General features: G+C 37.7%; 1 protein-coding gene across 16 annotated transcripts in view; it reads left to right on the top strand.

The window, feature by feature from the left end:
- Positions 1-25,281, top strand: part of CSDE1 (cold shock domain containing E1) — a 40,324-nt gene that overhangs the window by 13,968 nt on the left and 1,075 nt on the right. For 3 of the 16 annotated variants that reach the window (XM_035252533.3, XM_035252531.3, XM_035252532.3), the window contains 17 exons: positions 4,578-4,776; positions 6,069-6,178; positions 6,579-6,671; positions 7,283-7,380; positions 9,211-9,292; positions 9,590-9,718; positions 9,854-9,979; positions 10,580-10,792; positions 12,618-12,758; positions 12,844-13,008; positions 16,511-16,618; positions 17,221-17,396; positions 18,257-18,369; positions 19,837-19,956; positions 22,902-23,080; positions 23,871-24,034; positions 24,907-25,039. In XM_035252533.3, coding sequence (XP_035108424.1) covers positions 4,578-4,776; positions 6,069-6,178; positions 6,579-6,671; positions 7,283-7,380; positions 9,211-9,292; positions 9,590-9,718; positions 9,854-9,979; positions 10,580-10,792; positions 12,618-12,758; positions 12,844-13,008; positions 16,511-16,618; positions 17,221-17,396; positions 18,257-18,369; positions 19,837-19,956; positions 22,902-23,080; positions 23,871-24,034; positions 24,907-25,039 — 2,349 coding nt within the window. Of the gene's footprint in view, positions 1-2,820; positions 2,968-4,577; positions 4,777-6,068; positions 6,179-6,578; positions 6,672-7,282; positions 7,381-9,210; positions 9,293-9,589; positions 9,719-9,853; positions 9,980-10,579; positions 10,793-12,617; positions 12,759-12,843; positions 13,009-16,510; positions 16,619-17,220; positions 17,397-18,256; positions 18,370-19,836; positions 19,957-22,901; positions 23,081-23,870; positions 24,035-24,906; positions 25,040-25,281 lie in introns of all 16 variants that reach the window. The other 13 variants (XM_035252536.3, XM_035252534.3, XM_035252535.3 and 10 more) reach the window with 7 other exon arrangements.

Below are 25,281 nucleotides of genomic sequence, written 5' to 3'. Positions count from 1 at the left end.
AAGGCAGAAGATCAAGACCATCCTGGCCAACATGGTGAAGCCCTGTCTTACTAAAAATACAAACAGGAGCTGGTGGGTGTGGTGGCATGCACCTGTAATCTCAGCTGCTTGGGAGGCTGAGGCAGGAGAATTACTTGAACCTGAGAGGCAGAGGTTGCAGTGAGCTGCAGTTGTGCCACTGCACTCCAGCCTGGTGACAGAGCAAGACACCGTCTCGAAAAAGAAAATAATGTGCTGCTGGGCTTGGCATTTTACACCTATAATCCCAGGACTTTGGGAGGCCGAGTGAGGCGAGTGGATCACCTGAGGTTAGGAGTTCCAGACCATCCTGACCAACATGATGAAACCCTGTCTCTACTAAAAATATAAAATTAGCTGGGTGTGATGGTGCATGCCTCTATAATCCCAGCTACTGGGGAGGCTAAGGCAGGAAAATAACTTGAATCTAAGCAGCGGAGGTTGCAGTGAGCCAAGATCATGCCGTTGCACTCCATCCTGGGCAATAACAGCGAAACTTTGTCTCAAAAAAAAAAAAAAAACAATTTGCAATGCCATAAAAACACAGTTTAGCAAATTATTTGAAAAGTATTAACATGTCTTATCTAAAGTTGTTTGAGTGGTATGTGTTTACCTTTGGAAAAATAAAGGCCTCCTCCAAATCGATAAAGGCTAAGAAAAGAGCTCTAATCAGCAAAGATTCTGAGAGAAGGGGAAAACTTTTTCAACTCTTCTGGTATGCATCCAGGGATGAGATGAGAGTCGTACAATAGAACCCAGATGCCAACATTCTTGTTGGGGAACAATTTAGAGTGTTAAAAGAAAATGCTACCTTTGATGCTTTCTGATTCTGGTTCATTTTCCCTTTGGGTGAGAAAAAGAGGATTTCTATCTCCTACCTGCAGAGATGTGTGGTAGGATTGCAGATTTGAGAATGTGGCTTTTTTGCAGCTTTCAGGGATATTAGATTTCAGATCATGTCATTGTGTTTTTGTTTAAGTAGTAATCAGAACTATAAACATGAGGCTAGGTGCAGTGTGGCTCATGCCTGTAATCCCATTACTTTGGGAGGCCAAGGGGGTGATCACTTGAGGGCAGGAGTTCAAGAACAGCCTGGCCAACATCGTGAAACCTGTCTGTACTTAAAATAGAAAATTAGCTGGGTGTGGTGGTGCATACCTGTAGTCCCAGCTACTTGGGAGGCTCAGGCAGGGGGATCTACTGGAACCTGGGAAACAGAGGTTGCAGTGAGCTTGGGCTACAAGGTGAGACTCTGTCTCAAAAATAAATAAATATGCCCTGGGTGACAGAGCGAGACTTGGTCTCAGAAATAAATAAACATGAAAGAAGCACAACTTGAAAGTCATTCAGTGATCTAGAATAATGGTTCTCAGTTTTATACTGCTTGTTAAAACCATACGTTAGTAATATGTGTATATATTTATAAATTGTGCAATTATAATTCTGTCTGCATTGTAAAACAGTGGTACAAATGAGGAGAAATATGAAGTGAGGGATATTAGAAAAATAGTTTACTTGTGCAGAAATGTTCTGTTCTCCCTAGAAATACTACATTCTGGATTGCTGGTTTTTAAGTGTTTCATTTTTAAAAAGCTTTATAAATGAATTAATATCAGGTAAATCTACATGTAGTATGTTGTATCTCATCTAATGTAAATCCGTATCATAGTCTTGATTTTAACTTTTTGGCATACTTATCATATTTCATTAGCTGGTTTCTTCCTTAATGTGAAGGTTGAAGAACTAGTACTAGGAATAGAAATGTCAGTTCCTATGCTGTTTATATTTGTTTGCCTTATCTTCCATCTGAGGTTCTTCTGCAAGAATCTTTCAACCATTTTGTCTGTTTGGTTTTGTTGTTCTGGAACGAAGCCTTGCTGTGTGTTACCCAGGCTGGAGTCGAGTGGCACAATTTTGGCTGACTGCAGCCTCTCCCTCCTGGGTTCAAGCAATTCTCTTGCCTCTACCTCCTCAATAGCTGGGACTACAGGCTCATGCCACCATGCTTGGCTAATTTTTGTATTTCTAGTAGAGACAGGGTTTTACCATGTTGGTCAGGCCAGTCTCAAACTCCTGACTTCAAGCGATCTGCCCACCTTAGCCTCCTTGTGCTGGGATTACAGGTGTGTGCCATCACGCCTGGCCTCATTTATGTATTTGTGGAGGTAGTTTAGTTACACTAGATAACTAAATTTGTATATCTAGTGTATATCTCCTTATTGAGCATACTGTAATATGCTAAGAGCAAATGAGTGAGGACTTCACTGTCGTCCTCTTATAGAGTTCTCTACTCTTCCCTCAGAATACTTGAATAGTATATGATACTTGTAGACCATCTGACATACCAACTCGGTGAGACCTAGACTATAAATACGTAGTAAATATTTATAAAAGCTCATTTTTATTTATGGGCAGAAAAATCATTCCAATTATTTTCTTCCACACCCCATTGGATTATCTGTGTATACTCTACTTTGGGGAAACTAGTGACTGAAAATGATAGGTTCTATTTAAAGTTTTGCTGGGCATTGAAAAGAAATTTGACTGACTAGTCTTATTCTAACAACTATCAGAGTCCTTCTGGCATTTTCAGAATTGTAGATGTCATCATATGTTTTAAGGGCTTTAAAAAAATACATTTCACCTTTTTTAGTAATGTTAATGCTCTATATTTTCTGTCAATAGAAATCTAATTAATTATATTTTGCTAAGCCTGAGCTAAAAATGTGTAAAGGTTGACTGTCAAATGTGCATTAAATTGTTATTGATCGTGTTTATCAACATTATACTGTGTTACAACAGCTGTGTGAGATGGAGAACGTTTTTACTGTGTCATCAGATCCTCACCCCTCTCCTGCAGCCCCTCCTTCACTTTCTTTACCCTTATCTTCATCTTCTACCTCATCTGGGACTAAAAAACAAAAGAGGACCCCAACTTATCAGAGATCTGTAAGTCAGGAAAGCAGCCATCTCAGCTTATCTTGTTTTGTGTTAAGAGCATGACCTAGGATTGCCACTCATTCTGGTTGAAATGTCCTGCAGACTCACTCTCTAACTTCCCTCATGTTTTTTTTCACCTTCAGTCTCTGTACTGAAGATAACTTCAGTAGTTTAGGGTGTTGCTGCTCAAGGTATGTCTAAGAATCGGAAGCATTGTTACCATCTTGGATCTTAATAGAGATGGAAAATCCCCACGCCCAGAGTCTGATTTTGTATTTTAACCAGAGTGCTGGTTAACTTCATTTGAGAAGCTCTGGTTTAGAGCCAGACCTTCTTGGTTTTATTCTGCTGTTTGATTTTGGCAAGTCATTTAACTTCTCTGTCTGTTTTCTCATTGGTAATATGAGGCTAATACTTTCTTGTGGGCTTTTGTGAAAGTTAGGTGAGCTAATATATGTCAAACACAGAACGGTGACTAGTGTGAAAGAATTAGAACTTAATTACCTCCAGGTGTGGTGGCTTTGATTTAACATGATTTGACTATCCACACACATTGTTGACTCGTACTTTGGTTTGTCTTTCTAGAATTTTACTTTTTTCCTAATGAAAATACATCCTTTTTATTAATAATTCCCAACATCCACTTAAATGGAAATACTTATAAATCAGATTTTCAATGAAAGGGCCTAAAACATAATTGTAATAATTTGGAAGTGCCATTACTGTGGTTACAGACCTAGGCTTTGCTAAGGATTTTGTCCTATTTTATTTTGTCCTTCAGTTATAGTTTGTTTTGTTGTTTTACTCAAATAAGGCAAAATGAAACATCTGATGTGATAGTATTTTATGACTGGCAGGTTCCATTATATTACTTTTAAATAGCTCCTATTTTGCTAAATGGGAAAGAAATGATAGTTACAGTTTTCATCATCTTTGTGAAAAGTGAAGGATTTCTTTCAGGTAAAGATTTCTTTTAATGTGCCTGTGAAATGATTCAGCATTTTAAAAATGAAAATGCTTTTGCTGTCTTGGAGTTTTGTCTCAAAAGTTTTCTAATGCACTATTTTGGATAGTCTTTTATTAAAGGACCTAAGCATGAATTACTCTGAAGTTTTCTAGTTTAAATATTGCATTGCATAGAAAGTTTATTTTGTTAATCTCTACTAACTTTAGATGTGCCTTCCAAGTGCATGACTTACTAAATATTAAGGTATCAGCTGGAGTTTCAAAGTAGGTGTTACCAAATCATTTAAGGAAGAGTCTGGTAGTTTGTGGTTGCTGTCTCTTAATGTTAATTGCCTTTGTTCTGAAATTGTTTTAGTAATTTTCAGTTCATGTAAAGGCAGTAGTTGCTATACCTTAATATTAAACCCCAGAAATTCTATTTTTATTTGGTAAGTGGAAATTCTACCATAAATGGGGGCACTTCCCCAGTATAACTTGTTTTCTCTGAAATGTTTTATTAGCTAAATAAATGTTGCAGTAATAAAAGTCCATAATCTTCCTTTTTCTTTTTTTTCCCCCCTTTTTGTATAGAAGATTTAGTGACTTACTAAAGACTTAATATGCTATGGAGATAATGTCTAGATCTGTATATATTCTTTTTCTTTTTAAAACAGATGAGCTTTGATCCAAACCTTCTCCACAACAATGGACATAATGGGTACCCTAATGGTACTTCAGCAGCACTGCGTGAAACTGGGGTTATTGAAAAACTGTTAACCTCTTATGGATTTATTCAGTGTTCAGAACGTCAAGCTAGACTTTTCTTCCACTGTTCACAGTATAATGGCAACCTACAAGACTTAAAAGTAGGAGGTAATTTGTCAGTTCTCCTTTGTAAAAATGTAATCACAAAATTTGTCTTGCATATTAACTTGATCATGAATGTTTTTCAAAAAAAGTGTTTTATGTAAATAACATTTTGGACTTTTAGTTGTACTGTTTACTGAAGAATATCTGTATAAACCAGCAGAATCCTTAAAAGATGTCTTTGCATATATTTACAATAAAATGCTTGGAAGATTTCATTGTTGTTTCCCCTAATAATGACTGTTTACCTGTAATATTTTAAGCCAGTAGGAGTATTGAACTTCTATAATGTTGTTTATGTTATTTTATCAGGTACTATTTTTGGTAGTACCTGAAAAGAGTAATTCTTAGAATGTCACGTCTTAGATTATATGGAAATTCATCTTGGCTGATACCATACAAATTATTTTCACAGGCGTGGCATTGTATCTCAAGCCTGTATTCCCAGCATTTTAGGAGGCGAGGGCAGGCGGATTCCTTGAGCTAAGTAGTTCAAGACCAGCTTGCAGCCTGGGCAACATGGCAAAACCTCATCTCTACAAAAATTAGCCGGGCAAGGTGGCTTGTGCCTGTAGTCCCAGCTTCTTGGTAGACTGAGGTGGGAGGATCGCTTGAGCCCAGGAGGTAGAGGTTGCAGTGAACTTAGATGATGCCACTGCACTCCAGCCTGGGTGACAGGGAGACCCTGTCTCAAAAAAAAAAAAAAATGTTTTTACATGTCAAATTGTTTGGCTTACTAAAGGACTGAAATTATGAGGCCTCTGCATTTAAAAAAAATATGTTTGAGAAAAGAGCATACTAGCTAACAAGATGCATCTATATGAGCATTGTTTTGGTTAATCCTCATGGCACTCCTCTTTGGAATTTTTCTCCTTTTACATATGAGAAAACTGAGGGACAGGAGTTGAAAAAAAAAAACTTGCCAAAGGTTATGATTGTTAAATTATCTCATCTGCAGTGTATGTAGATGCCATAAAAACTAACGTTAAGACATGGCTCTCAGTCTAAGATGCTGGTTCTGAAACATGAGTGTGTATCAGAATGATGGGAAAGGCTTGTTAAAACACAGATTGCCATACTTGATCTTCAGAGTTTGTCTTTAAGTAGGACTTGAGTGAGGTCCAAGAATTTGCATTTCTTTTAAGCTCCCAGGTGATGTTAATGCTGCTGGTCCAGGCACCAGGCTGTGAAAACCACTGGTCTAAGGCAATTCAAATGCTGTGTTAAGTATAGCTTGGAAGCAAGATAACGTTTTGCAAAAAATAAGTGAAACAAACGTAACACATTCTTTATTTTAGATGATGTTGAATTCGAAGTGTCATCTGACCGGCGGACTGGGAAACCCATTGCTGTTAAACTGGTGAAGATAAAACAAGAAATCCTTCCTGAAGAACGAATGAATGGACAAGTTAGTGACTTTGATGCTTTGTATTTTTATAGGGCCCTGCATTTGCATATCTTTCACATTAGAAAAGGAAGATTCTCCCCATCTCCTCAGTTTGCACGAAAGAGAGCTATAGTTTATAAAGATTACTATTTTAAGATTATATCAAAAGCACTGGCATTTCTTGACCTGAAATAAAAATGTGGTCAAGACTCAATTGGGTTTTTACATATAACCCTAAGTCAATGCTTACAGTCAGTTTATGTACTGTAAGTTTGAAACTTGGCAGCATGACATCCTCTTGTGGATCATACTAAAATGCATCCCTATGTATAGTATAGAGGATATTAAAATTTAGTTTATATTGCACAGTGCTGCTACTGAAATGATTAGCAATGGAAATTTTTTTTTTTTTGACTGGTAGGTTGTGTGCGCTGTTCCTCACAACTTAGAGAGTAAATCTCCAGCTGCCCCGGGTCAGAGTCCAACAGGGAGTGTATGCTACGAACGTAATGGGGTAAACTTGTGTATTTTTCTTAAACCTTTGCCTGATCCACCATGTGATCTATAAGCGTACTTTAAAATTTCAAAATAGAAAACGTAAGCTGCAATTGTTAAAATCAGTTTTAAATTTGGTTTCTAAGAAGCTTCAAATGCAGCATAATCAAAATATTTAAAAAGAAAAAATTCCATAGGACTTCCAAGTGTCTTAGCTTGCCCAAGTATGACCTTAGTTAGAACATTAAGGTAAAATGTTCCTTTTAATCACGTTTTTTGTGGGGGGGGGGGATCTTTTTTCTGGTTTCTTTTAAGCACTAACGCCAGCTTTTTTATTTGGAATGTTTTATATAAAATTGTTTTTTTTGAAATGTAACTACAGTCTCTGGGCAAATGCTTCCACATGTGTAAGCTTTTTGACGCTGGATTGCTGCTCAGCTGTGGACTTGCAGAAGTCATCAGCACCATGGAGGGGGAAGTGTGTGTTTATATGAATAAAATAACTTACTTGTCATAAAGTATTTAAGAAATTTGGCTTAAAATGCCAGTATAAGAGATTTTTAAGTAAATCACAGTATACAGTTAATATGCATCCTGCCAAAATAGTAATAATGATGTATTAATTCACAGGAAGTGTTTTATCTGACTTACACCCCTGAAGATGTCGAAGGAAACGTTCAGCTAGAAACCGGAGATAAAATAAACTTCGTAATTGATAACAATAAACAGTAAGTTTTTTGTTTTTATTTTAATTTCCTCACTTAAGTGTTTTTTGTTTTTGTTTTGTTTTCCATTAAGAAATTTGAAGTCCTGACTTGTAAGTTTGGATGGTTTTCATGAACTTTTAATTTATCAGCTAGTGATTTGGGATCTATGATTATTACAGCTATGATGCAGTGTCGGAAATAGGAAGATAATTAAAACATTGTCAGGGTTTTCAAGGACTTGTTCTAGAGATCATGAAGGTTTTTCAAAAAATAGTGTTTTGAGGGAAGGATATAGTCACTAGAGAGAGGGAAAAAACCATTATGGATAGAAGTAGTATCATGTCATGTTTCGGGGAAATGGCCAAAAATTTGATTGAATTGACCAGAAAGTTAAGGTTAAGTATTCTTCCACAATTCTAGGAATCTTTGAAGTATTTAAAACAAGGAAGTATGATTGATTTAGATCTTTGGAGGTGGTAGAAGTGATAGACTTTTGAAAAATGGGGATGCTGTTGACAAGAGTCAGTGATGTGACAGTTAAAATGAAAGGTGAATGCCTAATATGGATAGATTCAGAGGATGGGGTGGAGGAGTCAGGTCACATTGAGAAGATAGAATCATCAATCTTAATTGGTTTAGATAAAGGTGGGATTGGAATTCAGATGAGTCCCAAATACTGTTTTTCTGGCCTGGTCTACTGGACAGACCATAAATTGGTCTAAGGAGACAAATGGAGAAAGTTGAAGGTGGGAAAAGAACCATACTTACTTTGGCAGTTTTTGAATGTTCAGATGTTTTTGATATATCTGGGTAGAGATACCAAATTACAGTCTGAAGGCCTGAATTTATATAGTTGTTAATCCTCAGAACAGCCCTACCTGGTAAGTTTCTTCATCTGTAAAATGAGGTATAAGTTCTCAGAGTTATCTGTCGATGTTCATGCTGCTTTTTAATAGCAGACATTTAAATTCCCATCTGACTCTTAAAGCCTTTTCACTACAGTGAGTTACAAAAGAAGGCAGACTTTTTCTGGTGTCTTTGTTAGACTGTTACATTTTGAGGGGGCAGGGAGAAAGCACATTTTGGGTTATTTGTCCATGAAAAATTAAGGGAAGTTAATTGCTTGGTTTATATAGGCCTCTTAAAACATTTAGACTAACAGTACCATTGTGTCTTAAATAGTCCATGCTATCTTAAAAACAAAACTGAATTTACATTGCTGCTGCACAAAGATCAGGGTATTAAAGCAGCATGTGGTGTCTCTTGTTTCTATTTTCCAGTAGAGGTGAATATCAGTATTTTTAAAAGTGTAGCAGGTTCTCTTAAAATCACTTCATTTATTCAACGTTTATGGCTGTTTACGCAGAAATAATTAATGAGATAGCTACTAAATTTAGCACTCGCTGAAAATATGGCTATTTACTCATAATTAATAAAATAGCTACTAAATTTAGCAAACTTTGTAAATTCTAAATTTCTAAAACTTTAGTATTCCCCACCTTTGATAACACTTGCTTTATGGCTTTCAGTTCTTTTGTTGAAATAGAAAAACAGAGTAGAAGATCATGCACCCATGTGTAAGTCTGTAAAAACAAATCTTCCAGCAACAGTCTCAGAGAAAAATGACATATATATATATTTGCCAAATGTAGGCGGCTAAGTGAAGTCCTTTGCATATGAAGCCATATGAAAATAATCAAATGTAATAAACCTTGTATTTATTCTTAGTGATGATAGAATTCCTGAAGCCCCAGGAAACTAGTTTGTCTAGACTCTTATCTAAGCAAGCCAGTAAATATATTTTTAACCCCTGTTTCATTCCTCCTCCTTGAAGTTATTTTTTTTTCCTAGTACTGGTGCTGTAAGTGCTCGCAACATTATGCTGTTAAAAAAGAAACAAGCCCGCTGTCAGGGAGTAGTTTGTGCCATGAAGGTAAGTGTTGAGTTTTTCTTTGGCCACTTTGTGTTGTACTTAAACTCAAGTCTTTTTTTTTTCTTTTTTGTCTTTACCCTTTAAAAACATTTCACTGTTAACCTCAAAAGTAGTCTCTAAATTTGTTGGTTGCTAATACATTCTATTCTTTAAAATTGGCTGTTTAATTGATATTATTAGATTGTACCAAATTATATTACTATGACTATGGTAGAATTTTACAAAAATTATTGGTTTTAAGTTGTAATCATAAATTTGTACATTCAATGATGATAATGTTGTTTTGTTTTGCTTCAGGAGGCATTTGGCTTTATTGAAAGAGGTGATGTTGTAAAAGAGATATTCTTTCACTATAGTGAATTTAAGGGTGACTTAGAAACTTTACAGCCTGGTGATGACGTGGAATTCACAATCAAGGACAGAAATGTAAGACAGTCAGCTAACTTGATCTTTTTGACCTTTTAAGATCAGAGGTGGTTATGTTTTTAAGAAACACTTAAAATTACATGATTCTTCCTCTCCCTGTCCCCCCACTGCCACCTCCAACCCCTTCTGTTTTAGGGTAAAGAAGTTGCAACAGATGTAAGACTATTGCCTCAAGGAACAGTCATTTTTGAAGATATCAGCATTGAACATTTTGAAGGAACTGTAACCAAAGTTATCCCAAAAGTACCCAGTAAAAACCAGGTAAATCATCTTTTTCAGGAGAGTCCTGTTTTGCCTCAGTAGTAATTGAATAATGTGGTGTGATACACTGAAATTTTATCCTATGCAGTTAATATACTGTGACAGTAGAACAACTGAGTACCTCTTGTTATGTATATTTAAAGTAAAAGCGAAACCACTGATCTATATATCCATGAATATGTTTTTTTTTAAACTGGGCGGTGAGAAAATGCTAGTTAAATTGGAAAGCATCTGATTGGATTAGACTGCAGTTCAGGTGTACATTTGCTCCCTCCTCTGCCCCTGCTCCACCCTTCCAGTTTGTTTCTTTTGTGGCGAGAGTGAGGACACAAGTGGTGCCATTGCTGAAGAAATTCTTTAAATAAAACCTTTTGGCACCAGAGTGCAGGGTCTTAACTGCGATGCTGTGATTTTTATGGTCGATTCATGTGACCCTAGAACAGGAAACATTCACATGGGACTTACGGTGTCAACACCTGTTTTTTGCTTCAGGGAACTATCTGTTGCAAATAACGCGGTTTAGTATGTGTTCTTCTTGTTTGACTTAGAACTAGGAAGGATGAGAAATCTCCAGCTAAAATCGTTTTTCCTTTTCATCAGAATGACCCATTGCCAGGACGCATCAAAGTTGATTTTGTGATCCCTAAAGAACTTCCCTTTGGAGACAAAGATACGAAATCCAAGGTGACCCTGCTGGAGGGTGATCACGTTAGGTTTAATATTTCAACAGACCGACGTGACAAATTAGAACGAGCAACCAATATAGAAGTTCTCTCAAATACATTTCAGTTCACTAATGAAGCCCGAGAAATGGTAAGTGTTGGTTATTACTAGATATATATCTAATATGCCGGAACCAATGTTATAGTCAAGTTTATACTGCTAAATTAAAAATTTTCTTAAGTTAAATGACCATAATGGAAGGTGATTAAGAACCGTAGATATGTTAGTCAGTCTGGGTTATCTCTGGCAGTTATCTTGGAAATATATGTGAAAATTTTTTTGAATGGAACTCTTGAGAGTCAGTGATTCTTTGGCCCTTAGTATGAAGAGTAAGAAAATTCAAGTTCATCATTGTAGAAAGTAGATTTTCCCAAACTGTTTCCTAAAGCATTAATCAGTGATGGCTTAAGTTTTTTAGGAAACACAATTCTTCCTCCAGTGTGGTCCAGAGAAGCCAAAAGATGTAGACACTAGAACACACATAAACTAAGACCAGTGACAGCTGATGAGTTTTAAAAAGAAAAATCACGGCCAGGCGAAGTAATTACACCTGTAATCCCAGCAGTTTGGGAGGCAGAGGTGGGCGGATCACTTGAGGTTAGGAGTTTGAGACCAGCCTGGCCAACATGACAAAACGTGCTCTGCCAAAAACACAAAAATCGGCTGTGGTGGTGGGTGCCTGTAATCCCTTGTAGTGAGCCTATACCACACGATTCCACTCCAGCCTGGGTGACAGAGGGAGACTGTCTCAAAAATAAATAATCACAAGAATATCGATCATGTTTTAAAAAGGATTAAGAATTTGTGTTGGGCCACATTCAGAGCTGTCCTTGGCCACAGGTTGGACAAGTTTGCAATTAAACCAAAGTCAAAAAGGTTTTGATTTGGCAGAACTTTGCAAGTTATTTTTAAAGAGTTTATGTCCAAGAGTGGCGTATACCAACCAGAATTACTTCCCAAAATGTTTTATGAACTTCGTTTTTATGAACTCACTTTCTCAGACAAAATTTATATTTAGTTATGTTTGGAATCATACTACCTACACTATCAGTGTCGTCAGTGGAACTAGGTACATTGAATGAAAATTTGAGATTTTTTTTTAACCTTTGCCTTTGAAGAACTGATTGTACTTGACACAGTGTGTTTAAAAGTATGGAGGTCTAAATGTGTGATTTTTTTTTTTTTTTTTTTAATCTTTTTGAAGGCAAGATCTGTTCTGCTTTACAGTATGGAAAATGTAACTTGGCTACCATCAGGACTTAGCAAGGATTAAATGTTAGAATATTGTTTAGGTCATGTTTAAAACTTACAGAATAATCACTTCTGCAGTGAGCAAATATGTGGTATGTAATACAATCGCAGATTGATAATGTATTCATTGTTTCATTAAACATGAGTACTGACCATGTTCTAGGTCCTCTTGATACAGTGTCCTTACAAAGCTGATAATTTAGTAAGAAGGAAAAAGAAACAGGAGAAAAGATTTTCTGTATTTTATTCTTCAGATGTAAATCTTCTTCCTGTGCCTAAACTCATGCAATTTTTGAGGTAGAAACTAGAGAATTGCCTTTGTCTAGTTTGGAATTATGGGTCTGTAAATATTGAAGTTTCTGGAAATTGTCAATAGGCTTGGGCTTTTATAAAATACATTGTGTTCATGTGTTTACATTCAAATGTAATTTTTTCCAGTGCATATTTGCCAGGAAGTAACAATTGGGGCGTCTTAGAAAATTGCTCATGTTGTTAGTTTATTGAAAGCAATGAGTTTGTACTTAAGTGAGAACAGTTCAAATGTGGAAACGGTATTTGTGTCACATCAGAGAAATGATGAATTTAACTTGATGGTGCATTTAAAGTTGAATGTTGCCTTACTTGACAAGATTCACAGCCAGTGAAAATATTATTTTGGTTTCAGGGTGTGATTGCTGCCATGAGAGATGGCTTTGGTTTCATCAAGTGTGTGGATCGTGATGTTCGTATGTTCTTCCACTTCAGTGAAATTCTGGATGGGAACCAGCTCCATATTGCAGATGAAGTAGAGTTTACTGTGGTTCCTGTGAGTCGTTTTTGAGAAAAGTTGGGAAGGGTTTCTTGATGCTTTCTTTTACAATTTAAAGTTAATTTTGTTTTATCATATTTAGGATATGCTCTCTGCTCAAAGAAATCATGCTATTAGGATTAAAAAACTTCCCAAGGGCACGGTTTCATTTCATTCTCATTCAGATCACCGTTTTCTGGGCACAGTAGAAAAAGAAGCCACTTTTTCCAATCCTAAAACCACTAGCCCCAATAAAGGCAAAGAGAAGGTAGGTTTTGCATAATCCAAATGATTTTTGTAGCTCTGTATTCCTCTTCTGCTTCAATCAAAGGCACACAGTAATGAATTACATTTATAATCAGTCGACTTTGTCTCTTTCATAATTTTCTGTCATATTAACAGTGAACTAAAGGAAGGTTTCTTAATCCCAGCATTATTGACGTTTTGGGATGGACAGATTCTTTAATGTGGGGGTGGGATGTTTAGCAGCATTTCCAGCCTGTACCCACTGGAAGTCAGTATCCTAATCTCTTTTCCCTGCCTCCGTGGCAGCCAAAAAGGTCTTCAAGCATTGCCAAATGTCCCTTGGGAGGCAAGTCACCCCCAGTAGAGAACCACTTATATAAAATGTTAGTAGTGTCTTCCAAGCAGTTTAAAACTTTCAAAGTTGGGTGGCCTCAGTTCACACATTTGAACATATATTGAAAAATCCACTGAATAGGAAATCTGAAGATGGCTGAGATGATTTGTTTTTTCAAGTTAATAACAAATTGAGAGTTGTATAGAAACAGGTAATTCATACAGAATATAAAATATTGCTATTAAAGGTCAGCGAGAGTGCTGTAGTGAAAATTATGGGATGGTTTCGCTAAGGTATTGACATTTTTAATAGATGGAGATAGTAAAGAGCGTTCTTCAGAGTAAGAGTACAGATGAAGCCAGATGAGAAAATTTCAGGATTTCCTTAGGAAGCAATGAGTAACTAGTCTGACAGGATTTTTTGTTTTGTTTTGTATGTGGGTTTTTGTTGGTGAGGGAGGTTAAGAGAAATAAGGATGAAAAATCAGGGTCTAGCTAGACTGGGAAGGTGTTGATTACTGCTTTAAAGAATTTAGACCTTGGCCGGGCATGGTGGTCACCGCCTGTAATCTGAGCACTTTGGGAGGCCGAGGCAGGTGGATCATGAGATCAGGAGTTCGAGACCAGCCTGGCCAATATGGTGAAACCCCATCTCTGCTAAAAATACAAAAAAATTAGCCGGGTGTGTGGCAGCAGGTGCCTCTAATCCCAGCTTTTTGGGAGGCTGAGGCAAGGAGAATCAATTGAACCTGGGAGTCAGAGGTTGCAGTGAGCCAGCATCATTGCCACTGAACCCTAGCCTGGGTTAACAATGTGAGACTCTTTCTCAAAAAAAAAAAAAAAAAAAAATTAGGCTTAGACTTTGTTCTGTACTTCAAGGAAAAGATTTCTTTTGGATAGTGACATCAGGTATATGCTTTGGGAGAATAATGGTAGTTATATGAAGCCTAGATGGTGTGGAGAAAGACAAAAAATGAAAAGGATTACTGTGCAATTACTCAGATAGTTAAGGTAGTCCTTGAATTAGGCACAGAGATGAGAGATACTGGAAAGTCATGTTGTAATTTAATAATTACTATTAGCCAGAAAGATCAAGTCTAGTATCTTGCTTATCACTTATTATAGCTTGGGAAATTATTTCACCTCTGAGCTTCAGTTACTAAATTTCAAAAATGATTGTGTAATAGTTTAAAAAGCCCTCAAAGTACCTAGGTCATAATAGGAATTTCATATTTGGCAGACGATACTATTAACAAAGATAAAAATACACTTCAGTGGGGCTTATTTTTAATAGCTTTCAATTCTTGGAATGCTGTGCTTCCCAGATGTGTCTGGCAAACTGGCTTCATGAAGACGGCCTTTGTGTGAGACTCCCTGCTCTTCTATTGTTTTTTTCCTTAGTCCACCAGTACGCTAATACTCTTGATCTTAGTCAGAAGGCCAAGAAGCGATAACATTACCTTAGTAAATCCCTCTTACGGTATATAACACTTAGCTGTTTATGAATCTGTCTGCTGGACTGGACTCCCTCAGGGCAGGGATTCTCCTATTTCTATCTAGTATATTTGATGTATAGTATGTTGTTAGCTGTTGACTGGATGCTGAGGTTAGTGGATAGAGAGGGTTGAGAGCAAAAGGTGAACAGTAACCTTTTGAGTTTGGCTGACTTGTGGAAAAGTTGATGACATTGGAGTCAGACCTGAATTCACTGACACTGTTCTTAACCAAACTCAAATCCTCTGGATTATTTTGTGTTGGCTTTTGTAACCTTGGTAAGGTTTACTTAATTCCTCAGATTTTTCCAATTGGTAAAATGAGGGAAAAGAAACTATGGGGGTGATTTTGATGTAAGATTAATTTGATAATACCTCATACCTGGAAATGTTGTAAGTGTTCAATAAATAATTGTTATATAGCAGTTATAGAAGGAATATGATAGAAGAGGAAAATGAATTGCTTTTGAATATGTCGTAGTTTGTAATGAGGACTGTAGCTTAGGAAGGAAGTCAGGGCTAGAGTAGGGATGTGGGCATTATCTCCACAGAAATTTTGAAACCATAAAATCAGTGTAAGTTACGTAGTTGCTGTACACTGTCGTTATTTATTGTATGATTCCATATGACACACCTGAACTTTCTTAGACTTCTATATTTTAAATTTTTTTTTTAGTCAAGTGCGCTAGTGAGAAGGGGAGAGAGTAGAACAAGGAGGTTTGATCTGTAACTGACTAAGCAATCAATTAAGATAACTCACTACCTTCAGACCAGTCCTTTGACTTTTTTAAAGAGTTAATTGTTCATACATGTAAGACGATGTAAGTGTTGTTTCTCTTCAAAGTCTGGTATTTTTTTAAAAGTTATTGTGGAAATACTGGTATAATTTTTAATCACCTTCTTTATGTCAAGTGCTCAAAATGTACTAGATCATACACCAGATTCTCATACATTGATAAGTATATTGATTGAGATTATATATTAAAAACTATGCAAGGTGCTGTGTGCTACTAAAAGAGGATACTGCCGGGTGCGGTGGCTCAAGCCTGTAATCCCAGCACTTTGGGAGGTCAAGGCGGGTGGATCATGAGGTCAAGAGATTGAGACCATCCTGGTCAACATGGTGAAACCCTGTCTCTACTAAAAATACAAAAAATTAGCTGGGCATGGTGGCGTGTGCCTGTAATCCCAGCTACTCAGGAGGCTGAGGCAGGAGAATTGCCTGAACCTAGGAGGCAGAGGTTGCAGTGAGCCGAGATCGCGCCATTGCAGCCTGGGTAACAAGAGAAAAACTCCGTCTAAAAAAAAAAAAAAGAAAAAGAAAAAGAGGATTCAGCTTCTTTGGGAAAACTTGCCCTATAGAATTTCCACCTCGTCGGATGTAACACACCCAGTTTAATTTCTGATTGGCTTTGAGGAGCACAGTTGTGTTAAACATTTTCAGTAAGCGTTTTCTCCTCGGTTGCAAAAATTAGATTCTTAAGACTGAAGACCAATTAAAAATTACAGCAGATTGAGCTAGTCTTAAGGCAAGACCGCCTTTTATTCATATGAATAACCTGTTACTAGAAAACCTTGGAATAAGACATTTTTACAGCTGTACCAATCCTTTGGCTCAAGAATCTGTAGAAGTATAGTGGCTTCTGTTGGTTTTTGTTCTTGAAATTGTTTTCATTGTATTTTCAAATATTTCTTTAGGAGGCTGAAGATGGCATTATTGCTTATGATGACTGTGGGGTGAAACTGACTATTGCTTTTCAAGCCAAGGATGTGGAAGGATCTACTTCTCCTCAAATAGGAGATAAGGCAAGATAATTCTGCTCATTTGAGAGAGGATTAAGAGTTACCATCTTAGTCATAAATCCTGCAGGATGGATTCTTCAGATTTTATCAAGTCTTGCTAACATATATTTTGTGTTTAAAAGAAATACATGAATGTCTTTCTATTTGAAAGCAGCTTATTAAAACAGAGTCTGTCAAGCTCTTTGTTAATCAAAGCTTTGTTAATCTAGCTGTTTAAACATTAGATAAACATGATTAAATCTGTTTGCTTAAATGAAATTATTACTGGTAAGAAAGTTAAAACAGTTAGTACTGAAACATCAGAGTAAAAGCACACCAAAGATTTTACATTGTTGTTCATTTTCTTTTCTCATGTTTGGTTTTTGGATAGCCCTCTAAAGAAATTAGGACTTTATAAGGAAAATAGACTGAAGAACAAAACTGATCCTTTATGAAAAGTGAGATGAGACACAAATGTTTTGGTGGAAATCATTTCCATTAACGTAGTTACAAAGGATATTTGGAATGAAAAGCATGCTCTAGGGGAGTTATATGTCTTGTTTTCTGAGTTAAGGATATTGTTGTGGAAGTGCTATGATATTAATAAGCATCCTTAATTTCCACAGGTTGAATTTAGTGTTAGTGACAAACAGAGGCCTGGACAGCAGGTTGCAACTTGTGTGCGACTTTTAGGTCGTAATTCGAACTCCAAGAGGCTCTTGGGTTATGTTGCAACTCTGAAGGATAATTTTGGATTTATTGAAACAGCCAATCATGATAAGGAAATCTTTTTCCATTACAGGTAAGGTGTGACTTTTAGGAACTTATGGCTAGCTTACCATCCATTCTTTGATGTTGGAATAAAAAACATTTAGCCTTGATTGATTATACTTGTTGAGTCCCAGATTTTATATTGGTAGAATTATGGTAAGATATAAACTGAAGTTAATCACTGATCTCTATATACAGAGCATGTGGCCAAAAGAAATAGAAGAAGCCTGTGCCGCCTTATTTTATGTGTTGGTGCCAATAGTATAGTGGTATATAATACAGGGTAGTGGTCAAGAGTAAGGGGTCTGGCTGGGTATGATGGCTCATGCCTATAATCCCAGCACTTTTGGGGCGGAAAAGGTAGATAGGAGTTCAAGGCCAGCTTGGGCAACATGGTGAAACCCCATGTCTACAAAAAATACAAAAATTAGTCTGGCATGGTGGTGCATGCCTGTAGTCCCACCAACTCAGGAGGCTGAGGTGGGAGGATCACTTGATCCTGGGAGCCGGAGGTTGCAGTGAGCTGAGATCACACCACTATACTCCATCCAGTCTAGGCAACTGAGTGAGATTCTGTCTCAAAACAAAAGTAAGGGCTCTTAGAACCAGGCAGTTTAGTTTTTGAATCCAGGCCCTGCCACTTAATACCTGTGTAATTTTTATCAAATTAATCTCTTGGTATCTTAGTTTTATTATCTTAAAGTTGGGAATAATGTTACCTCTTCATGGGCATTGTTGAGGATTAAAAGACTCAATACATAGAAAGTACTTAAAATGGTGTCTAACATAAATAAGCATGTCAAGCCATGACTGTTACTGTAAAATAAAGGCTGCTTGCTGCTGTTGATGTTTGGGATAATGTTTAGTAAATGTTATTTCCTTTCTCCTTAGTGAGTTCTCTGGTGATGTTGATAGCCTGGAACTGGGGGACATGGTCGAGTATAGCTTGTCCAAAGGCAAAGGCAACAAAGTCAGTGCAGAAAAAGTGAACAAAACACACTCAGGTAATACATTGTGACTTCTTATTCAGCCAAGGCTTCTAAGTGGGAGATAACGGTTGGGGTAGTAGACGGAGAGGAGATGAGGCCTAATTGTTCTACATCAGTCATTCTCATGTGTGGTTCCCCAGAACAGCAGCATCACCTGGTTGCTTGTTAGAAATACACGTTCTTGCCAGACTGGTAGCTCAGGCCTATAATCCCAGCTCTTTGGGGAGGCCAAGGCGGGTGGATCACCTGAGGTCGGGCATTTGAGACCAGCCTGACCGACATGGAGAAGCCCCTTCTCTACTAAAGATAGAAGAAAAGTTAGTTGAGCATGTTGGCACATGCCTGTAATCTCAGCTGCTGGGATGGCTGAGGCAGGAGAATCTCTTGAACCCAGGAGATGGAGGTTGCATGAGCCAGGATTGCACCATTACACTCCAGCCTGGGCAACAAGAGCGAAACTTCCATCTCAAAAAAAAAAAAATTATCTGACTATCCCATACCCACTGAAACTCTGGGTGGGCATTCTGTTTTAATAAGTCCTTTAGATGTTTCTGACATACACTGAAGTTTAAGAAGGACTGGCCTAGCTTTTTTAGGTAATTTGCTTTATATTTTTAATTCATTGATATCTTTTAAGAAATAACCTCAAGATAGCCAGTTGTGGTACTAGATGCCTGTAGTGAGTTACTTGGGAGGCTGAGGTGGGAGGGTCACTTGTGCTGGTAGGTTGAGGCTGCAGTGAGCCATGGTCATACCACTGCACTCCAACCTGGGTGATGGAGCAAGACTTTGTCTCAAAAAAAGAAAAAATTAACCCAAGATTCATATAAATCTCCATGGATTAGGGAAAAGAGGCATTTCCCTAGAAGACTGTTTTGGAGAAGAATGAATCTAAATGTGAAAAACAATGGGAAGAAAATTATTGTAATTTAGGATCTCTAACTTTAAAAGACTTGCAACTTATTTTTGGCTCTTATCTAAACTCTTAAGTGTGTGTTATCTCTTAGACACTGGGAATACAGCAGTGAATAAATCAGATACATCCCTGCATTCATTTACCTTATTTTTTGGTGGAAAATATGAGACAGACGAGGAGTAAAATATTGTACATGATGTTTAGTAAGACAATAATACATGTAATAAAGATAGTACAGTATATAAGCATTGGGATTTCCATTTTAGAGACCAGGAAAGGCATCTGGAAAAAGTAAGAGAGCAAGGCATGTTTTATTTATGAATACTTCTTAATTCCTTAAACAAGTTTATTTAGGAAAATCGGGCATTTTGATGGTATTTTAGACGTATTTAAGGTCAAGCAGCTGTTCTAGAAATAGAACTTGGCTTCGTGTTCCCTACCCCATTTCCATAGCAGGCAGCCGACCTACCTCGTTAACATTTGTGCTGTTATTTTTTTGCTTACTTGACTTTCTGTACAGTAGACATGAAATAAAATTGAAGGATGCATATGTCTTTGTTTTGTAGTGAATGGCATTACTGAGGAAGCTGATCCCACCATTTACTCTGGCAAAGTCATTCGCCCCCTGAGGAGTGTTGATCCAACACAGACTGAGTACCAAGGAATGATTGAGATTGTGGAGGAGGGTAAGGATCATCACTATCAGGTTGTTTGAAATTTGCCATAACTTCAGATGAGCACCTGTAAAGTTTTAAAATATGGTGCTCATTGCAGTTGTTTTCAGGTTTCTTTAAAACTGAATTAAGGAAAAGTGACTTCTCTCTCATGCTTGCTTTTTATTTTTATGCCCCTTGAAAATGAGTCAGTCTGGGTTTAGTGAAAAAAAATAACCGTTTTGTGAACATTATAACTGATACATAAGTAATTATGAGTTATATTGAGATAAACTTAAGAACAATGTCTCATACCAAAACATTTAATGTTGAGTGTATGATAATCAAATACTCAGTTTCCTCTATTTGCCAGTATTTAAATCAGTAACTATTTAATTCTGTATTTTTGCTTGCATAAAAGTTTCTTTTTTTTCCCCCACACTACACAGATGTACATAGCTGTTCCTTAATAGCTAGAATTCTTTCAGGATCCTACTTCTCATCTCTAGGTCAGGGTTCCTTTCATTTTCTGCTTTCTCCTTGTTCCCAGCCCCCCCTCCCTCCGCCCCATCTTCAAGAATTTCCAGAGTTCCAGTACACCAACTTTATGTGATCTGTATGCATAAATTCATGATAGAAACAGAGAACTCTGCAGATGATAATTAGGATAGCAGAATTACATGATGGCGGAGTAGGTAAGAGGGTTTGAGTATTTCAGCCAAAGATGGTGGCTTGGTTTACAAAGAGAATAAGTCCTTAGATCATCTGAGAGTCACCAAACATAAAGTGGTGAATAGCAAGTCATTTGGGAGAAGGAAACGAACCTTGATAACCTATTCCTTTACCACATAGGATTCTTAGAATTTCTGTTTTACATAAAACCACTACTACACCTCTAAATAGGAATTGGCAATACAAGTGAGTCTTTTAAACAAACGCCATGAAATCACACCCCTACAAAGGCCATGGGAGTATGGACTACTAACTTTAACTCATGATACAATATCAAATTGCCCTTCCATCTCCTAACATGCTGCTTTTACTTCCTTTCGTATCCCCACTTCCCAGTCCACTTATTCTTTAGCACTAACTGTGGGATATAGTCCAACGTAAGGATTTTGTGGAAAAGAAAACTTTTTAGGCATCTCTAAGCCTGGGACTAGACAGATCACATTTTCCCATTTGGTAAGAACTAGCTCTCTTATTTAGGAACACAGCTGTAACTCAGTATAAGACTTTGAAGATGGGCAGACCTAGATCTGGACATCGTTCTGGCATATAATCTTGGACAAATCTTGACTAGCTCAGTTTATTCATCTTTATGATGGTAATACCGTCAATCTTCTTAGAAGGTTCTATAAAGTATGAATCAGTATATACATCATAAATGGTAATAATTTTTATTCCATGAGGTCAGACCAGCTTCCCCTAATCACTCTTCCTCATGACTTGATCTCTTCGGATTATCTCCTCAAAATTTTTTGGTTCCTGTATTTAAAATAAAAAAATTGGCTGAGGCCAGGCGCAGGAGCTCATGCCTGTAATCCCAACAGTTTGGGAAGCCAGGGTGGGTGGATCACCTGAGATCAGGAATTTGAGACCAGCCTGGCCAACATGGCAAAACCTTGTCTCTACTAAAAATACAAACATTAGCCAGGTATTGTGGTGGTTGCCTATGATCCCAGCTACTCTGGAGGCTGAACCCAGGAGGCAGAAGTTGCAGTGAGCTGAGATCATGCCACTGAACTCCAGCCTGGCAACAGAGCATGAGTGCATCTCAAAAAAAAAAAAAAAAAAAAAAAAAAAAAAAAAAAAAAAGGCCAGGTGTGGTAGCTCACACCTGTAAACCCAACACTTTGGGAAGCCAAGGTGTGAAGATCACTTGAGCCCAGTAGTTTGAGACCATCCTAGGCAACATGACAAAACCCTGTTCTGCAAAAAAATTAGTCAGTCATGGTGGGGCATGCCTGTAGTCCCAGCAACTTGCGAGCTGAGGTGGACGGGTTACCTGAGCCCAGGAAGTCAAGGCTGCAGTGAGCCATGATTACAACAGTGCACTCCAGCCTAGGCAACAGAGTGAGACCCTGTCTCAACAACAACAAAATTTCTTCAGTTGTAATCATCAAGAGGATGTTTAAAAGCATTTCTGAAGCTTCCACTTCCCACCTGTTTTTTCTCATGTTTTCCCTTTGTTGACTGAATACATTTGCTTGGATGCTGAATTAGGCAGCTGAATTCTTTGGTATAGTTTCTATCTGTAGCCTGCACTGGCCTCCAGGCAACTTTATACTTTGAGGCAGAGCTCAGCGTATATAGTGGCCTTTCTTGGTGATAGTTTTCTGTGAAAGGCAGCCACGAGCATTTGTTTATAGATTGTTTTTGGTTGCTTTCTCACTACAATAGCAGAGTTGGCTAGACAGGATGACTTAGAAACCTAAAGTATGTACTATCTGGCCCTTTAGGAAAAATCTTTTTGATCTCTGATCTGGAAAAAGGAAGCTATTAGTTTGAGGGAGCCCGAATTGGAACAAAAAAAGGAGATGGAGTGTCAAAGAAATTTATCTAGATTGTTTTTGCCTATGCCTGCTTAGTTGTTTACTGGCTGATTATGGGACAAAAATATTTTGGCTGGTTGGCTCATATTGTGAACTTGGGAAGAAGATATTCTTGTGGACATTAGCAACTCATAGTGCTTAAAACAGGTAATGGAATTGTAAATGACAGTATGATTTTTCTTGTAATTTATAAATCCAGTTTAAAATTATTCATCAGCTAGTAAACTACTGATGAGCTATCATGTTCTCATTTGGTTCCATGGTAGTATTTAACATTTAGGATTTCATTTAAGCTTTAAGGTGAAACTTCCAAGTATTAAAAATATATATTGTTTTTAGGTAACATAAACTTCCTAGGATCATCAGCAGAGGACTGTTGTGAAATTCTAGCTTTCAGACTTTGTACCTGTTTTTTTCCTACAGGGAATATGAAAGGTGAGGTCTATCCATTTGGCATCGTTGGGATGGCCAACAAAGGGGATTGCCTGCAGAAAGGGGAGAGCGTCAAGTTCCAATTGTGTGTCCTGGGCCAAAATGCACAAACTATGGCTTACAACATCACACCCCTGCGTAGGGCCACAGTGGAATGTGTGAAAGATCAGGTAAGTGCCAGTATCTCTGCATCTGAATTTGATCCTTCTATGAGCTGGTAACCAAAACTTTGAAATTTTTTTAGCCAAGGGAAAATCATCAACATTGATTTTTTATTTCTACTTTAGCTTTTTTTGAGTCATTTGAGGTGCTTAATAAAAACAGAAAACTACACAAAGAAAAAGTGACTATATTAGCAATGCGAAAGTAAGAGTGGTGTTAGTAACTAATATTACACAACGGGGAAGGTAAGTTTTGGGGTGAGCTTTCCAGAATAGAAGGACTATATGGGTTTATACACTTTTGCTTTGAGCTGCTTTTGCATAAACAAATTGTGTTCACAGGTACTGAAAAAACAAGCTTAGTCTTATTACTGAGATCTCAGGGAAATTTGAGTTCTCAGAATGTTTTTCGTCAGTACAGAGAATACAACATTTTGTATGGCTGCTTCATAGAATACTATAACCCAGCTTTATTCTAGAAGGGATCAAAACAATGTGTATGTTGAAGTAACAGCTTCCTGGTGAGTTTGCTTAATTCAAAAAGCTTAGTTCATAATCTGTGAAGGAACTTTTATTTGTTTGGGTCAAGTTTATGATACAGTGAATGGCATTGATTTCAAAGATACATTTCTTCCCTGACAAGTTTTACCACAGGCAGCTGGATTGCAGTGTCATCAGCAGCATACCATGTTCTATACATCCTCAAGATAATAGGGACAGGCATTGTGCCTCATGGAGAGTGAGGTGTGGCATATCTTCTCTTTTTTTAGCTACTTCCTTTTTTTTATTTTTTTCCCAGTTTGGCTTCATTAACTATGAAGTAGGAGATAGCAAGAAGCTCTTTTTCCATGTGAAAGAAGTTCAGGATGGCATTGAGCTACAGGCAGGAGATGAGGTGGAGTTCTCAGTGATTCTTAATCAGCGCACTGGCAAGTGCAGCGCCTGTAATGTTTGGCGAGTCTGGTGAGTTTTGTTACTGTGGTTTGATTAGTAACTACCCTGTAGTATCTCAACTTCTGTAGTCTGTTACATTACTTGTCTGTGCCTTGTTTTTTCTCCTCTTCTGCCACTTTTTATTTCTTGATGCTTCCTACTTCTAATCTAAGATAAAAAGATTTTGTAGTACGTTTTAAAATTTTTTTTCCAAATTCTTTTTCTTCCATTAAGTCATTTCTGGTTATATGGTGCTTAAAATTCTAATAGTTTAACCATCCTGACTCATAATGCTGCTTTGCTTCATCACCCCCCCCCACCCCTATCCCCGCCCCCTCCAGAGACAGTCTCACTCTGTTAACCAGGCTGGAATGCAGTGGCACCATCACAACTCATTGCAACCTCAACCCCCTAGGCCTAAGCAATTCTCCCATGTCAGCTTCCCGAGTAGCTGGGACTAACAAGCATGCGCCACCACACCCAGCCAATTTTATTTTTTGTAGAGACATGGTCCCACTATTTTGCCCAGGCTGGTGTCAAACTTCTGGGCTCCGGTGTTCCTCCTGCCCTGCCCTCTCAAAAGTGCTGGGATTGCAGGTGTTAGCTACCACATCTGCTACCTTGTTTTTTTATGCATCTGTGGAACTGGTCAGTCTGATTCCATTCAAGTCTAGGGTCTGCAAATGATTCCTTTCATTCCTATTAAGTTGGAACATTGATTTGGGGGAAATAATATATAAACAAACTTGTCTGTCTTGTCTTTCCAGCTAGGTAGATGAGGTGAGAGTCCTGTCATTAAAAGTGAGTCATTTTGGCAGTTAGATAGAAGACACACTCCTTTGCAAGTGCTTGCTATCTGCCCACAAAGTGTGGTTTCTTGTCATCTTTTGACTTCATTGTAGCGAGGGCCCCAAGGCTGTTGCAGCTCCTCGGCCTGATCGGTTGGTCAATCGCTTGAAGAACATCACCCTGGATGATGCCAGTGCTCCTCGCCTAATGGTTCTTCGTCAGCCAAGGGGACCAGATAATTCAATGGTATGAGCCCATACAAGGCTTGGGGGAGGCCAAATGAAAGACCAACATATAATATGTGGTTCTATTTAAATAATAGATCGGGAAACTTAAGCAAGGAGACTTCCATATTGCTTATAACTAGTTGAGGACTTCCTACACATTGGTTCAGCCCCTAATCTAATGGTTGCTTACAGTAAGAAGCCCATTTTATTTTCTTGATACTTTGAAGATAGTTTAGGTAATGGGTCAGAAGGGCTTACTAT

This window comes from Callithrix jacchus, chromosome 7 (assembly GCF_049354715.1).
Source record: "Callithrix jacchus isolate 240 chromosome 7, calJac240_pri, whole genome shotgun sequence".
NCBI classification, from domain to species: domain Eukaryota; kingdom Metazoa; phylum Chordata; class Mammalia; order Primates; family Cebidae; genus Callithrix; species Callithrix jacchus.
This window is presented reverse-complemented; position numbering and strand designations above follow the sequence as displayed.